Source organism: Limulus polyphemus, unplaced genomic scaffold (assembly GCF_000517525.1).
Source record: "Limulus polyphemus unplaced genomic scaffold, Limulus_polyphemus-2.1.2 Scaffold746, whole genome shotgun sequence".
NCBI lineage: Eukaryota > Metazoa > Arthropoda > Merostomata > Xiphosura > Limulidae > Limulus > Limulus polyphemus.
In genome coordinates this window covers 427,128-441,564 of record NW_013666356.1, presented here as the reverse complement: position 1 = coordinate 441,564, position 14,437 = coordinate 427,128, and the positions used below count along the sequence as shown (strand labels likewise).

Genomic DNA, 14,437 nt, shown 5'->3' with positions numbered 1-14,437 from the left:
CTATATTTTGTATAGATACATGTAGTAAATTTGGAATCATAATCAGCATTTCTTCTCCAGCATGTGCACATTTGGTTAAAGGTTTAGATATTATTCAAGGTTGTATACTCAAATACTCTAATTTCTAGTCAGTTAGAATTCAAAGTTCACTGTTGTGTGGTTCAGAAGAAGGGAATTATTTCATGTGAACTTCAATAAAATTAAACTATTTCAGCAATTTGGAAAGTTAGCTTGCCAGCAGTTTAACCAAAAATACATAATTTTTATACAATGTTGTTATATTTCATTAAAACTGGTAAAGAACTGTAGAAAACATTTGAATTGTACAAAAATTGTGTATTTTATTTTAGGCTTTTTTAAACTGAAGAAAAAACTGTGAGGTAAATCTCCTTAATTAAGTCATACTTACAGAATACAGAAAAGTGCCTAACTTAAAATCATGAAATAATTTATTTTGAAATGTGTTGGGAATGATGCTATCTAGATGTACATGTAGCTTAGAGTTGTTCTGATAAGATTTCATTAGTTATCATAGTTAATAGCCTGTACTATTAAGCACGTCTAATTACTAATCAGTTATTGATATAACATCAAGTGTTTGTTACTGATTGCCATTTAATTTACAATCTGTGTTTTGATTGTTAGTTTGCTGCCATTTTCAGAAAAGTCCAGAGAAGGATTGAATTTGGTGGCAGAAGCCAGGATTTGATCCTTGGTTTTCTGCTTAGAAAGGCGGGTATACTATATACTCACTTGGATCCTCATCCCTTGTAATGATGCATATATTGTGTTTGAACATATGTTGTACCGTATTGGCTACAATAGCTATGTATAATTTATGTCTTTATGTTCCACTTTATCACTTGGATCCTCATCCCTTGTAATGATACATATATTGTGTGTGAACATATGTTGTACTGTATTGGCTACAATAGCTATGTATAATTTATGTCTTTATGTTCCACTTTATTTAACTTCCACATTTGTATTTTTTGTGAAGAAAGGCAATTTAATATTTTGTGTGAAAAATTATCAATTTTATATATGTTTATTGTAGCACACTGGAAAGTTATTATTAATAAATTCAAGATGACTCATTAAAATATTAACAGTTCTGTTTTTTAAATGTCGTGTGGATAAATATTCAAAGTTATAAATATCTTTTTTTTTATAGCTGGTTAGCCTGGTTTCTTGTGTCCTTATGGTAGTAATCCTGTTAGTGTTAGGGCCATTGTTCTACCATTTACCAAAGGTAAATATAATGTATGACGTCTACTTGTAATTGTTTTTTTATAGAGATGTTCAAGAAAATAAGCCAGTTTAAGGCATCTTGTGAAGATGTTACTACTAGATACATTTTTTCTGCATTGTAGTTGCACTTAAAAATCCTCCAGCCAACTTTGTTCATATTAGTATTTACAATTTTAAAATGTGGTTCTTTAATAATAATTTTTGATTTCTCCACTTAGGCTAAAGAAAAAGAAGCAAAAATTCAAATAATTTTGTTCAATACAATGTTTTTTTTGTGATTGCATGAAGTTGTCAGATTTTCACAATGTATTTTTAAAAAAATCACACTTTACTTAGTGTCTTTACATGAAAGTACACTAGATTCTCTTAATGAATATAATTTCACGTTCTTGATTGTATGAACATACTTGAGATGTTAATATCTTTCTCCATTTCTGATTTCTTTTTGCATGGTATACATGATGGCTTTATTCAAAACATCTTAACCAATTATATATTTTAATATCAGGAAAGATGTTTAGATGCTTACATTTGTGTATATTTATGCTGGTGGGAAATATTTATAACATAGTCAATGACTATGGACATAAATAGTGACAATTACCATTATAGTTTTGTGACCTAGTACATTTAGTTTAATTTGTAAAATTAATTATTATATTGTATAAAATAGTGATTTGTAAAGTTTCGCATTCTTTGAGTTGTATTGTATTGCAGATTACATCCAAAACTTGTCATTGTCTCTTTTTTTTTTCTTAGGTTTGATTACTAATTTTAATAAGGCTATATGTTTTAATTTAAATATTCACAAGAATTGTTTGTTTTTTCATATAGTGCATTCTATCATGTGTTATTCTGGTAGCCTTGAAAGGGATGTTTGTACAGGTCCTAGAGCTGAAGAGAGTTTGGAATGTTTCAAAGATTGATGGTGTAAGTTTTTCAGTATATCATTTATCATGCTAACTTCTCTAAATAAATATCTTACAAAAAAAAAGTGGTTTACATCTTCAGGAAATTGTTGTATTTAACCATTTCTAATTTCATGAAAATTCTTCAACTTCATTTTCTCATTGACATGTTTGTTGTGAACTGTAGTAAACTTCTGAATGTAGAAATCAGAAAATATTTCTAGTTCTTTCAATTTTATGGGTATCAGACTTTAAAAAATATCAAGTGTCTTATATTTCATTACTGAAGTATTTTCTTTACTTGCATAGCTAGCTTGTTTCTAAGCTATTGTGTTAATAGCAAGCTCATAAACAAAAAATATAATATGTAGTGAACTTTCTAGGGTTATCAAACTTTATACAGGCTTATGGGTACCTAAATAATTTTACTTGCTAATTGCAATATAGTTTTTTCTGCCCAGATTAAACCACTGGTTAGGAAGGGATTCAATAAAAAATCTGAACCTTTTGTTACTTGTTTGGGCTTTGAAAGATTTTTTACTGGGCAGTTTTTTGTCCAGTCAAATATCTTGCTAATAAGAACATCTTAACCCTTTCTGGACTGGTGTACAACTACATGATTTTGAATTCAAAGTGAAAGTTGTAACTCTTAACTGTATTTTCACAGTGTTTAACTCAATAATAATTTAAATTTAATTTTTCCCTTTTGTAAAATTTATTTAATGTATTTCACAAATTATAATTTTAAAATATAATGTTCAAAATTTCATTCACGAGCGACTCTGAGCGATCTTGCCTATAAAAAAAAAAAATGAAATTCTAAATTTTTTTTTACTGCCTCTCCCAAAGTATAGGTTTATACTTGCTAAGAAGCTACACTGTTTCATCCCATTGAGGATGGAAATATCCATGTTTTTTTTTCATAAGATTTTCCTTCTCTTTCTCTAATATTATTACTACGGGCATGTTTAAACCCCTGTGTATGTAAATGTGCAATGAATAAAGAAGTGTGAAAAGTAATTTATGGTTTTATGGGAAAGTGATAAGTTTTAGTTTTTGCTGAGAAGAAGATAATCTAATGGGAACATTAGAAGACTTAGGAGCAAACCAGTAACCTGGGAATTTTGGTATACTTTGTTCCTGAAAATGTTTTCCCATTAAATTATATTTATTTAAGTTAATGAAAATTTTCATTGACAAGACATTAGTTAAGCTTAGCAAGTATGGTAGGTGATTGTAAAGTATTTCAGTGACAGAAATTTTTATTTATTGAGTATTATTATTAGGTTCTTCATATTCGAACAACATATATAAGTAAAATAACTTATTGGAAAGAAACTATTTATGAGGTAGCAATTGATTTTTATCAATAATATTCTTAACTAAACTGATCTGACAGCACTTATATAGGTCACTGTTAAATATTTGTGAGTTTTTGCAGTGTTTTTTACAACTTATAGCCAGAAGTAGTACGATAAAGTATCAAAAGGAAATGTTAATGAAACCAATCAAGTTGTAATTTTATGTATATATAAAATAGAACATTCTGATCATCAATTAAAAAAAATTGAAATTCTAAGATTAAAAGTAGTAACTTTTAATATTTTTCCAAAGTAGTGTCTCATAACATAAAAATTAGAAAAAAAGTAAATCAAACTATAATAATTTCTTAAGTCAAAGCTAGTTCGATACTATTTAGTAAGTTTTTCTAGGTTTTATGCAGTTTGGTTAAGTATTTACATTGTAAGAATGAAAGATCAGTGGGTGTCTGTGATTCCTTTTTGGTCCAAGATAGTTAAACATGATTAAAAAAGTTATTAAAATTTTTCAGTAATATCATCACTTGTACACATATATCTTGTTTACAATGTGCATGTGATTATATGTTTCAATATGTTTGCTTGTTATGCTTTGTCTAAACAGAGTATTGCTAAAAAAGCTAGTGGTGTTGAAAGAGAGGTGCTTTAAACTTTAATTTATATACATATGTGTACCATTCTTGTTTCATCTTATTGATACATACACACTGGTTTGTCTGGATAATTCTAATATGTCAGTGATATTTTGTTGTTTTGTTATAATATAAAAAAAATAATCAAGGATTGTTCTGTTTCAAGCCAGTATTTTCCAAGTTTGAAAAATACTTGCTGAATGAATTATATAATTTATATGTATGCTCTCCCTTTGATAAATAAAGTTTTCCTGGTGGCATGTGGCAGGAATAAAGAAATATGTAACATTTTTTTAAAACTATAAGTTAATTAAGTAGTTGTAGAAAAATTTCTTAAGCATATGAGCTTTATAATATGCCAATAAGGACTTTGGTAATTTAGTTCTTCATGAGTCCACAGGAGTAATAGGAAGATTTTCTTTTTACCACAATCCTGACTAAGCCAGTATAGAACTGGAAATTATGTATTTTGATTTAAAAATTATGTTACCGTTACCAAGAGATAAAGTTTTCTCAGTGTGAGAGTACGTGTAAGGTACAATATTTTATTCATAACTTCCTTCATCTAACCATTAGTCATTACTAACTACGTATTTTATTACTCTACAGATGATATGGCTTATGGCATTTCTTTCCATTGTGATCTTAGACATTGACTATGGGCTTATTTTGGGGGTGGTATTTTCCATTCTCACTGTTGTTTATAGATCTTTTGTGTAAGTATTTATAGTAAGTTTTATAAATCTGTAGTGTAAATATTAGGTCAAAACTTACAGGTGTGTATTATACTTACTAGTAGTAATGAGTTCATGATAGAATTAAGATGAATCTGTGAATACATGTGTGATGTTAATTTTAATAGAATACACATGTTGCTTAAGGACTTTAAAGTACATATAAGAACATTTTATATGTTTCTGATCATTACAGCACAATACATTATTATTGCTATACTTTAAACTACTTTCAAGAACAATCTATTTAGTCTTGATTAGTATAGAACAATCCATTATCATTGCTATACACATACCTATGTGGTTAAAGAACAGTATATTTGGTTTGTTTTGAATTTCGCACAAAGCTACAAAAGTGCTATTTGTGCTAGCTGTCCCTAATATAGTAGTGATAGACTAAAAGGGAGACAGCTAGGCAACACCACCCACCACAAATTCTTGGGCTACTCCTTTACCAATGATTAGTGGGATTGACCATCACATTATAATGCCCCATGGCTGAAAGGGCAAGCATGTTAGGTGTGATGGGGATTCAAACCCACGACTTCCAGATTGCCCTAAACACCAGTTGTGTATTTGTTGTTTATAATGAAATTTATATCAAATTCATAAAATATATGCTTGATTAAAAAAACAAAACAAAAAAAAACCCAATCTTCCTTCTACAGAGAAGTGCTTGGGTTTTTACAGCTATTTTTGCTCATTAAAATGAAACCATGCTCAGGGTTGAATGTCTATTGTTTTTAATATTATCACAAAAGATGATTTTTCTTTTGATTTTTTCGTGTACCAATCGAAAAACAATTAAAGGAATTATATTTAGCGCTCATTTTGGTTTATTATGTTTCAAATGACTTTATCCATATTGGTTTTTTGCAATGAATTACTATTAATAATATGAGATTTTCTACTATTTTTTGTGTAAGTTATCAAGGATATTAATATTTATTGTACTCTCTAGAGAAAACTATTATTCATTCAATGTGTGAAACTATAGCTGTTGGGAATGTTTTGAACTATGAGTGTACAGTGTATGTTTTTACTCACCTGAATGTTTCATGGGGAACTTAATTTGTATGTAAATATTTATAATACATTACCTCTCATTATAATAATATTATATTTTTGAATGCTACAAAAGTTTGAACTTGATATCATTGTTTAAGTTCACTCAGTGCTTATCAAGTTAGATGAGTGAAATGCCCTGTTAATACTTTTCAAAATAAAAAAAAATCATGATTCTTTTATATCTAACTACTTAATGCTGTGGCTATAATTCAGCGATTACAATAATTATTTTAATGATTAAATTATAAGAATAATGAAAACATAACATAATGGTGAAATCAAAAATTAGATTCTTCATTGTTGGTTAATATACTAATTTACTTTTACATGTTTGTAATTTAAAATAATGGTGCTCCTAGAAATAAAAAAGTGAAGTTTTATAAATGTAAGGAAATCTGATAATATATTGTTTATTACTAATTTAAAGAAGAATATATGTATTACAGTTGACTTTAAAGCAATTTTTTAATATTTCTGTGTAACTGTTATTTTGTAGTCCGTATCAAGGGGTACTTGCTAACTTGCCTGACACAGAGATTTATGTAGACAAGGAAAACTTTCATAGTGTAAGTAAGTTTTCCATTAAATTGATAAAATGTTTGTTTTTTTGTGTCTATTTAAAGATATTAAACATAACTGATGGCTGTTGTTGTAATTAGTAGCTTATGAAATCATCTAGGTCCAATTACTACTTTGATTTTAACTTTTTGTTTACGTTAGTACTTAAGACTTAATTTCTTATAGCAGATTGTAAAATTGTAGGTTTTACTGTGTTTTAATTGAATGCAGTACTTGCATGATATTATTAGTAAGTGATATGGGGATTTTCTCTATTACTTCCCAGGTTTTTAACAAGATTCCCATTGAGAAAATAGAACATAATTATGTTTACTTGGACTTGCATATATTTTTACTGAGTTTGTACCACTTTTGTACCCATGGTAACATCAAATGTTCGATAGTATCAACTTAGATAAAAACACAAACAACAACTAAGAACAGTTCATCAAAAGTTTATACATTTTTTGCAATAAGATCTCATAGTTAACAGTCTGAAGCTGTGCTCTAAGAAATTTAAAATTAAAATTTAACTATTTCAATAGCTCTTTATTTATAAAGTATTTTAAGCAATATCTCAGTTATTCTATTTCCACAACAATAGGGTGGGACAATATTAACAGTCTTAATATTGCAAATAGTATTTTTTAATTTTTTTAATAATAATTTTCAACCAATATAGCTATAAATATGCATAAAATTGAGAAAAAATGTGTATTTTTGATATACGTTTCCTTTATATATGGATATAATTATGACTGTCATAATCATTATAAATTATCCATACTTATGTAAATTTTTGCATAAGACTGGAACTAATAAGATAAGAAACGATGTTATTGTAATATGCATCAGTCATTAGAATAGCAAAATTACTCTCATTGAGCTTAGTTTTCCCTAAAATCTTATTAAATTCCTGATAAACTCAAACTAATCTAATGCTGTTTACATATTTAATATATTAAAAAAAAAGTTATAATTTTTTTGGTAGCTTAAAATATTAATTTTCATCACAGGAAACATTAACACCATTCAATGACATTTTAGTATCTTCTTTTCTATGTGTGTTTGTGAATTGAATATATTAGTTTGTCTGATTTCATGGTTCTGTAGTCTTTAATTCTTTGTTTCTTCTTACATAGTATTGCTTAGGGGAAGTATGATATAATGACTAACCGGTTAGCTGCACTATATTTTATATGTTGTTGCTCTGTACTGGAAGGAATTTTGAGGGCCTTTTAATCACTTTCTAGTTTCCAAAAGAAAAAGTTGCAGCCTCCTACTGTAGGACTAATTTTTGTACCTCAAAATTCCTTGTCTCAATATTGTGGATTATATTAATTTGTATTTTTTGGCTGAGAATTTTGTGTGCTACTTTTTCTTGTGTTATCTAAGTTGGAAAAGATATACAGATTAAGCTAAAGTTGGAATGTATGTAAATATAGTGTGCATGTATTCATTTACTAGTTATCTAACTATTGTTATACCTTTTGTAAATGTCAAATAAATAGTTTGAAAATTATTGATGTGAGGTAGTTTAGGGTTATAAATGTAAATATTTACAAAACATCTTAGTATTCTCAGAGGAACACTATTTAATATTTTCAACTTGAAAAACTCAAATTCAGTAAATTCATACTCTACTGTAATGAACTTTGATTATGCTTGTAATACTAGTAATGTGTGACAGTGGAAGTAAATATATACTTCATGTGAAATTAATAGTTTATTTTGTTTTGTTTTTTCTGTTGTAAAACATGTAAAGTGCTATAGAGATTTGTTATAGTTTATAAATGGAAACGTGATTGCAGCAGGTCAGGTAACCTTGAGGTGTTTAGATATGTACTGGACATTTGTGTTTGTAACCTTAATATGTTTTAATATTGGTCCTACATTAATATTAAAATTATATCCCATAGTATTTAATCAGTTAGGTCACTAAGCTAAGTTTCCACAATAAGACTAGGAAATGTAATGATTTTCAGTTCATATAGGTAAATGTAATACAGTTAGAAATTAAGCTGAACTTATTTTATTTTCATGCTAGTGACATGTTTCCTGTTGAAATAAAGTAAGGATGAAATTTCGAATTTTATAAAGAACGTTATACAGTTTTCTATGTACTGTACCCAGAGTTCATTAACTTTATACATTGTAATGAAGACACATGGTAGTGTGTTGTGCAGCCAAAACAACCCACATTACAAACTGTGTGTTATTAACAGGAGTGATAGTTTAGCAGTTTTTTTCTTTCTGTGGTAATACAAACTATCACATATCTTGAATGAAAGTGCTCTATTGGACCCTTATTTCATATATCAAATTTCAAGGCAATCCATTAAGAAACACATGTGATATAAAATCTTTACTTTTGATTGTATTATTTCTTTTTTTTTTGCACCAATCTCGCTGAAAATGTATTTAAAAAAAACAAACAAACTTAACTTCGATAGAGTTGCTTCAAATTTGGTACACTGATAGATGTTTAGGTGTCAAATTTGGTCTGAATATAAGCCACATGCAAAGTTATTCAGCAAAAACAGCTCAGTAGTTTTGAACAAAAGTTTTCTGCACACCCACACAAAAAGTCACTTGAGTTATTGGTCTGAAATTTTTACCACAGTTTCACCTAAGATTAATAGTGGACCATTTTTAGTTTCTTATAATTTGGATTAAAGACAGCTGTTTTGGAGCTGTTTTTAAAGAATCTGGTTGGTTCTGTAAAGTATAGGTCTGTTCAGAATGATAGGATTGGGAGCCTAAAGCTAATGTGGGTTACTTTTGCTGTGTTTTGTTGGTGTGTATTGACAAAAAGTCATGATATCTAATCAAAACCACTTTAGGTGTGAAAAACGATTGTGCGTGCATTATAAAGGAATGAAATCAAAGTTGGTGGCCAAACTAGTAGTTACACTTATGGCATTGATATAAATTTTACAGCAAATATTCATTCATTAATTAGCTAAGCCATGTATTTTGTTTTACCTACCATCATGCCTCAAGTTGAACAAAGAATGCACGTTCAATCCTTTTTTGGTCACACCTGTTTTTCACACCTAAGGTGTTTGTGATTAGATATTGATTTAAATGATGGTACAGTATTAGGCTATTATTCAATACTAATACAGTTTATACTGCTACAAAAATTATGGTCACTGCAATTGATACAAATGATACTGATACAAATTTTAACCATTGTAAACATGGAGGGTCTGTCCTTTTCTAAATACTTCTTTTGTTTTACACAAATGAAATTATTTATTTCTAGGCCCAAGAGATACTGGGGATTAAGATATTCTGCTTTGGTGGACCACTTTACTTCATGAACAAATCTATTTTCACGGAAGGATTAAAGAAAGTAATAGATAATGATAGGTAGGAATTATTTCTAAAGTTTCTAAAAATGCAGTGTGTGGCTTGCTGCAAGGTTTTTCAAAATTTCAGTATCAACGTTTTGTGTATTCTTTTTAACCAGTGAAATAGGACTATAATAATAATATCAGTGTATTTATAAGAGTTGGGCTTTATTCTGTAGAATTGCCAAAAACAATAGAAAAGAAGGGAATATAGAAGAGGATCAGAATAACACAGAATCTCTGAATCCAATTCATCATTTGATTATTGACTGTTCATCATTTTCTTACATTGACCTTTCAGGAGTGGATACTTTACTTGAGGTATTTTCATTCTTTTTTTTCATCTCTTACATATTTTAATCTGCCAGGCTGACTACTTTGAGATTAGTTTGTTAAGTAATTTGAAAATTTCTGTGTTAAAGATTATAAAATTTTTTATCATATGTTCTTAATGTAAATGTGGATTTTCTTTAAATCTAATTGTCTTTTATAAGGAGAGACCTTATTTTCTTCATTTAGTCTCAAAATTAACCTTAAATTGTTGTTATAATCAATCAGCCAGAGCAGTGTTTCTCAACCTTTTTTTGCTCGTGGCTTTCTTTTGAGTTTGATTTATCTCTGTGGCCCCACCCTCCATAGACACTGTTACTTAAGAAAAAAGTTACTTTGTTTCCACACTGTTGATTTATAATATATTTATAATATTATAATATTATTTTTACAATATTGTATTGTTTTTAAATATTTTGTTTATAACATACTGTTTACTTATACAAGTAGAAAATATTCTGTAAATCATTGACATTTTATTCAGTGTGATCCTTGGGCCTGATGAACACTTGAAAGTTTTTGAATGTCCAGTTGCAGTGTGGTCAGTGATAAGCAAAGATCACCTCTCTTCACAACATCAAGGCATTACATATTTTCGATAGCAAAATAAGTCACAATACCAAAACCAGATTCAACCAGACAAGATGTGGGAAAAGCAATAAAATAGAACTTTGCCTTCTCCCAGAGCTGTGGAAGCTTATTAGCTATTTCACTACTTATTCAGAAATAATGTTTGTCACATTTGAATCTGGCTTTGGTTGTTATATCACTCTGCTGCTCTTGAGAATCAGTCAAAAACATTCACAGGTACCAGACAAACATTTTGATTGTTACTTGAGTACTAGTCGCATCTGATAATTTGATTTCTGAGCTGTGGGGGATACGGGGAGAAGGAAACCTTTGGTTCAATTTTAAATTTTAAGTATTTTAATCGAGCAGTGAAGTTTTGGTGGCCCCTTAGAAATATGGCATGGCCCATGTTGAGAACCACTGAGCTAGAGTATAAAATTTTTAGAACTTTAATCCGGCCTTGTGACAAATCTTTACTTATAATTTTTAACATTACAAAATGTAGAAACTTCAAAACTACTCACCTTGTTACGTATTACATTCAAATATTTATGAATCTGACATTTATTGTAGTTCCCATTTCGTTATTGTGAGTTTTTTTTTCTTTCTGAACAAAAAATGTTTTAAAACTAATTATTGATTTATCATCATTAAACACTACTATGTAAAGATTTGATAATATTTGATTTTTCTCATTGACAAATTATGATTTACATCATGGGTAATGTTTCTCTAATCTTGTATCAGTTATGGTACATTTATTCAATAGGTGTATAAGTCATGTAACTTGTATTAAAAATGCATTAAAAAATGTGCTCCAATGTTTTACATGGTTCAGGATCATTTTAGTATATACTGAATGATACTTTTAATGTCTGATCACATTTTGGACAAGGCATAGCCTAGTGGCTAGCATGCCAGACTATTCATCGAAGAGTTGACTAGCTGCCTTCCCATTCGTATATTAGTTCAAAATTAAGAATGGCTAGTACAGATAGCCATTTGTAGTTTTGTACAAATACATGGAACAAGGAAGCTTATCAAATTGTTCATAATGTCAGTAACAGTTCTGTAATTCTTGTTATTTATATGTGGAAACGTTTTTAGTCTTGACTTATCTTAAATTCTGCTAAGAATAGATCATGTTAAGTACAGTTTGTGTTTTTCAAACCATGGTTTTAAATATCCTTTATCTTCTAGTTTTTACAGCTATAATTGTTTTTGCTGAGGAAAGATTATGTTATCAACCAAAAAAAAAAGACAATAAATCAAAGTATGTTGTAGTAGTTACACCAGATCAGGAATGAAAGTTATTTTATTTTTTGATATTTTCTTAGTTAACCAAAGAAATGAAAGAGAAAGACATTACAGTCTATCTAGCAGGATGTACAGGTTAGTTCTAGTGTACTTAGGTTAGTTTAATTTGTACTTCATATTTGCAGCTTATTGTTACTTTAGCTTGAAACTAATTGTAATTTGGTTTAAGTTTAATGTAATTATAATGTTGTAGTTTACTTGAAGTCTCATTGTTGTAGATGAACATCTTTGTTTTTATCTTTCTTTTCTTTTTTGTGTAGGTTTAATCTTTTCCAAAAATGCAGTTTTTGGTTAAGCAATACCATTATTTCTCCAAGATATTGCCACACAGAATTCACCGTCTTTATGCTCAGAATTTTGTTTAAAATATTTATATATTTTTTTGTGATGACTAGTATATCAATGTTTTTTTATTGATCAGTGTCTTTTCAGGGGTAGCTGTCCCAAGTTTTTGAAGGGGCTTATATGCATAGTTAATATAACTACTTGGGTTATATTAGAAGTTACCTAAAGTTTCTAGAAAATTAGTTTCTTATATGACAGTGTATATTTGATGGATTAGTAAAGATTAAGGAATTATCACATAATATTTAGTAAGGAAAACTTCACCTTACATTCATTTGTTTTTCTTCATATGGATACCTTTTAGCCTCAGATTTAGTGAAACATTGAATGCTTTCTTTCTAACAGTTTCTGATTTTTTATTCTAAAATGAAGAAATTGTTGGGATATTAAAAAGCAACTTTTGTTGTTATAATATTATCTTTTTTGGTTGGCATGAAAGTGAAACTTTTGGTGGTAGATAGATGTGAGGAATGAATTACTGCTTGTGTTAGTATATACAGTTTATGCAATGTGAACAATTGATTTCAAAGTATGTATGAGTGGAAATGAAGAAGAGTGTATAATGTATCAACCACAAAACATCTGCTATATCCAGTGCTGACGAGGCTAGTGGTTAAGATGCCATTTATATTATCACATTGCATGAAGAACAACTGTTATAGTGTGAAGTGTAATTTTTATATGAGTTATTTACAAATCAGAATTAGGGCAAAGATTAAGAACACAATATTACTTATTTATTTTGACACCGATTATTTATTATTATTATTATTATTTGTTTTTACTTTAATGAGCTTTATCTGTCATTCAGAAGAACTGGTGAACTACTTGTGTTATATTAGAAGTTACCTAAAGTTTCTTATATGACAGTGTATATTTGATGGATAAGTAAAGATTAAGGAATTATCACGTAATATTTAGTAACAGAAGATAATCGTATCTGCTAACTACTTTAACCCAATTGAAATAAGTATTTTAATATTTAATGCTTTCAAGAATGCCCACAAGTATATATATGTGTGTGTGTGTGTATATATAATATACAGTAATGGAAATAATTACGGAAATACCCCGACTAGCTAAGGCAGACATGGAACTTCCTCCAGGGTGTGGGCTGGATAGCAATTTTTAAATGTACTTGTGGGCCACACCACATGAATCAAAAGTAAAAGTTAAAAAGACTTCGCAGGTGGATAAAACCTCCTTGCAGACCAGATGCAGCCTGCGGGTAGTATTTTGCACATGCCTGAACTAAGGGGTAAGTCTGAGGGCTTACAATGATAAAAATCAGGTTTCAATACCTGTGTTGGGCAAAGCACAGGTAGCCTATTGTGTAGCTTTGTGTTTAACAAGCAACTTATGGAAATCGTGACAAAGAAGGATACAAAAGACAAATACTGTGGGAATGGAACTCCTTCATTGTGTGAAAACTAACTACACTAATTTACAGTCACATGTTGATAGTTTGAAATAAGTGTAATTTACAATTTCAAGAATGTCCACATAACTATCTTGATAAAAGCTTATAAAGGTACAGGTAATCATATTCTGTCCAGTAGTAGCAGTGTAATTTATTTATGTCTCCAAGGACTAAACTACTGCATGGAAAATATTTACAAACTAAAGTTTTGGCTGGTGAAGAATACTCCATGCAAACAGTTAATTATGGCAAGTCTCCATGTTTCAGTAGTATCTGTATGCATGACTATGAAAAGGATGCATGAGACTTGCACTGTTGATAATAATAAAGGTGGCTAGGGTAGATTGCCAGAACTCTTCAGAAGTGATGTTAAGTGTCTTATGCTTTATTCTTCACACAATAGGTAATGATCAAGTAGAGTTCTTGTCAACAACCTTCTGTAAATACAGGCATGAATGTTATCCTGGGAACAGTAGCATACACATTAGTAGGAGATGGTTTCAGTGGATATATACACCTGGAAAAAAGTTAAGCACCCCGTGTTTTTTCAAGTGATTCAGATTCGACGTTCTTGTGACTGATTATAAATTACCATTCAATCTAAACGTGTTTATCAAATGAAATTATGC

General features: G+C 29.2%; 1 protein-coding gene across 2 annotated transcripts in view; it reads left to right on the top strand.

The window, feature by feature from the left end:
* The window catches only part of LOC106460308 (solute carrier family 26 member 6-like), a 29,037-nt gene that overhangs the window by 4,214 nt on the left and 10,386 nt on the right, over positions 1-14,437 (top strand). Inside the window, exons 3-9 of one of the 2 annotated variants that reach the window (XM_022387006.1) lie at positions 1,175-1,252; positions 2,086-2,181; positions 4,720-4,826; positions 6,409-6,478; positions 9,739-9,845; positions 10,006-10,147; positions 12,064-12,118. In XM_022387006.1, coding sequence (XP_022242714.1) covers positions 1,175-1,252; positions 2,086-2,181; positions 4,720-4,826; positions 6,409-6,478; positions 9,739-9,845; positions 10,006-10,147; positions 12,064-12,118 — 655 coding nt within the window. The remainder of the gene's footprint in view (positions 1-1,174; positions 1,253-2,085; positions 2,182-4,719; positions 4,827-6,408; positions 6,479-9,738; positions 9,846-10,005; positions 10,148-12,063; positions 12,119-14,437) is intronic. The other variant, XM_022387007.1, reaches the window with a different exon arrangement.